This window comes from Pygoscelis adeliae, unplaced genomic scaffold, assembly GCF_000699105.1.
Source record: "Pygoscelis adeliae isolate BGI_AS28 unplaced genomic scaffold, ASM69910v1 Scaffold36, whole genome shotgun sequence".
NCBI classification, from domain to species: Eukaryota; Metazoa; Chordata; class Aves; order Sphenisciformes; family Spheniscidae; genus Pygoscelis; species Pygoscelis adeliae.
The window spans coordinates 5,068,919-5,071,531 of record NW_008824934.1 but is presented as its reverse complement, the minus strand read 5'-3'; the positions used below and the strand labels follow the sequence as shown (position 1 = coordinate 5,071,531).

At 55.7% G+C, this 2,613-nt stretch overlaps 1 protein-coding gene across 2 annotated transcripts in view; it reads right to left on the bottom strand.

The window, feature by feature from the left end:
* TMEM51 (transmembrane protein 51) overlaps positions 1–1,917 on the bottom strand; it is a 2,117-nt gene extending 200 nt beyond the window's left edge. The window contains exons 1-3 of one of the 2 annotated variants that reach the window (XM_009325235.1): positions 1,577–1,917; positions 949–960; positions 1–200 (exon numbers count right to left, since the gene is read on the bottom strand). The exon at positions 1–200 is cut by the window's left edge and continues 200 nt beyond it. In XM_009325235.1, the coding sequence (XP_009323510.1) occupies positions 1–200; positions 949–960; positions 1,577–1,917 (553 nt within the window). The remainder of the gene's footprint in view (positions 201–948; positions 961–1,576) is intronic. The other variant, XM_009325234.1, reaches the window with a different exon arrangement.
* Positions 1,918–2,613: the final 696 nt, after the last annotated feature.

The window sequence follows — 2,613 nt, the reverse complement described above, 5'->3', positions numbered from 1 at the left end:
TCTCCATGCCGGGTGCTGCGCCGGCGGCTCCCGGCGGCTGGGTGCTTTCGTCGAGCCCCGTCAGCGATTCGTAGGAGGGCAGGGAGACACTGATCCTGTTGCTCCTGTCCGAGTCTCTGGGCTCAGAGTAGCCCACGTTCATCACCTCCTCATAGCTGGGAACGTAGTACCGGGAAGAGGCTTCTTCGTCCTCTTCTTGACTAGAGGGGGAAAAATTAAGGCTATCAGTAGACATCATTTCAGCTTCACTGTGAGTAGGGGATGGAGAAGAGAGAATAAAACCACCCCCCCTCAAAACCTTAACAAATTACTTGCCCTTCTACATTATACACCAGTTCCTTTTTGTTTGACGGAACAGATCAGAGCCCCACCTATATTCAGACACGTTTTTATTTCCCTGTGACATACGTCTGCCTTTGATCATCACTTTCTTTGCCCACAAAACCTCTTTTTCTATCGCACAGCAGTGATTTCTTCCCCCAGCAGAAAACCGATTTCTCTCCTCCCCTCTCGACAATCAGTCAAAATACATTTGAAAGGGACATCACCCCTCTCTTTGCCATTCGGATGTCTTTTGGGTTGGGTATCTACCTTGAGTTTTTCTGCAAAGAGATTCAGCCCTGCAATACATTACCATCTATGCCACAGGTACTCGCACATAGCCTGCACGCATACACTTGGCATTTCTTTTGCATTATGAAGTTACCTTTGCAATCTAATAGGGAAAAACAGTTTTCTGGGTGGATCTGCACACAGAGCAATTCTCCGCAGTCACCGATGGCAGCTCTCCCCTGCAGCATTCCCTAGGCAGCAGCCAGCAGAGCCATCGTCTCCTCCTGCCACCTCACACCCCACGTTGTCCCGACGTCCCCCCTGCCTCTCTCTGCACAGGCACAGCCCGTGCCGGGGACCACGCCGATTCCCCGCACTGCCAAGACGGCCGGGGACTTCTCCTGCGCCCTGTGTTTGCTCAGACCGTGCCTGCTGCGGAAGCAGCCTTTGCTCTGCTCGTTGGAGTTCCCCGAGCAACCAAGAGAGCCCTGCAGACTTTCACCAGGTCTAAACTCCACTTCCAGCCGCTGCCTACGCTGCTGCAGCCACAGCTGAAAGGCTGCTTGGCACCTCCGGCTGCACCCAGCGAGACAGCACGTCCTCCGTCTCCTGCTCCTCTCCCTCCGCAGCCCCTCGCCCGGCTTGCAGCAGCAATCCCGCTCTTCTGCATTAACCATTAACCGCTGCTCCCAGCGTCACCTCTCGGCATGCTGCTTGTGTACTGGCAAAGCCAGGAGTGGCACGTCTCAGCAACGCCGGCTTGGCCACGGCTCCATCTAGACCCCAGCTTACACGCAAACAACGCTTCCTTTCACCTACAGCACCATAAATACAGCTGGAGTCATTCCTTCCTGATCTCTAAAGTATATTTGAACCCTAAACCACGAGACGTGCTTGCCTTTATTTTAGCCCATGCTGCTATCAGCCTTACTCTCCGTGCTTCTGACCTCCTTGAGGAAGAACAACAGCTCTTAGTTTCATTCCTAGACTCGATCCTGCTCCCTTTCTCCCCAAAAAGGCTCACCTGTCCTCCTGGTGCGAGGGCTCTGCAGATGCTTCCTGCTGCATGCAAGTAATATCTTCGCTTTGCCTCTTCTTGTCCCGGATATTCAAGCAGATGGAGAGCAGCAGCAGCAGCACGCCCGCCCCCACCAACACGTACGCCACCGAGAACGTCTTGCTCTTCAAAATGCCTTCGGTGCTGTGGTTGGGCTTGCTGCTGTTCCCGGCGTGGGTGGAGGGTTTTTCGGGGGGGCCGAAGCCGGGGACGAGGTTCCAGACGGCCATGATGATGCCGAGGACGAGCATCCCCAGCCCTATCGCCGTCAGGGCGTAGTGCGAGCCGTTGGCCCGAGACTGGGCCATCGTTCCTGCTGGTGGGCCGGCGGGCCTGCCCGCGCCGTCCAGCATGGCTGGGGTGGGGGGGGGTGCAAGCCTGCTAACATGCGTGCGGTCCCCTCCCATGGCAGGCGGCAAGCTCTGGGAAGAGACGGAAAGCGATGGTTAGTGCACGGCGGGATGCAATGGCTATGCAGCTACCATTTCGGTGGCCTCGATAACATCGTTTTATTCCACTAATGCTGGAAATCTAATTCCACCGCGCCTGCGGAGAGCACGTCAGGACGTAACACGGCAGTCAGCAGCAGGATCGTTGCCGGCCTGCTCCTTTCTCGGCTGTAATAATCCACCAACCTTAGGAAAGAACCGAATTACTAATGTTTAGTAATGGAACCAAAACAAATGCCACCAAAAAAAAGAGTTCACTGCTTATAGAAACGCTCCCCGCTTTATGGAGCTGCGCTGCCTTAGACAAACAGCCGTTGTCAATGCAAACTAACCTGAACCCGCTCAGAAACAAACCTCTAGCTGTACAACCTCTCTTTTCCCCCTGTTGGAGATGGAGCAGGGCTGCTTGCGGCGCTGGCTGCCTGCCCTGCAACGCCTCCCTGCCCGGAGAAGAGAAAGCAAAACTGCCGCTCTCCCAGCCAAGCCAACCAACCCTGCGGCTTGCCCCGACCGCTGCCCGCAAGGGATGCTGTGAACGCGAGCCCTCCGTACGGG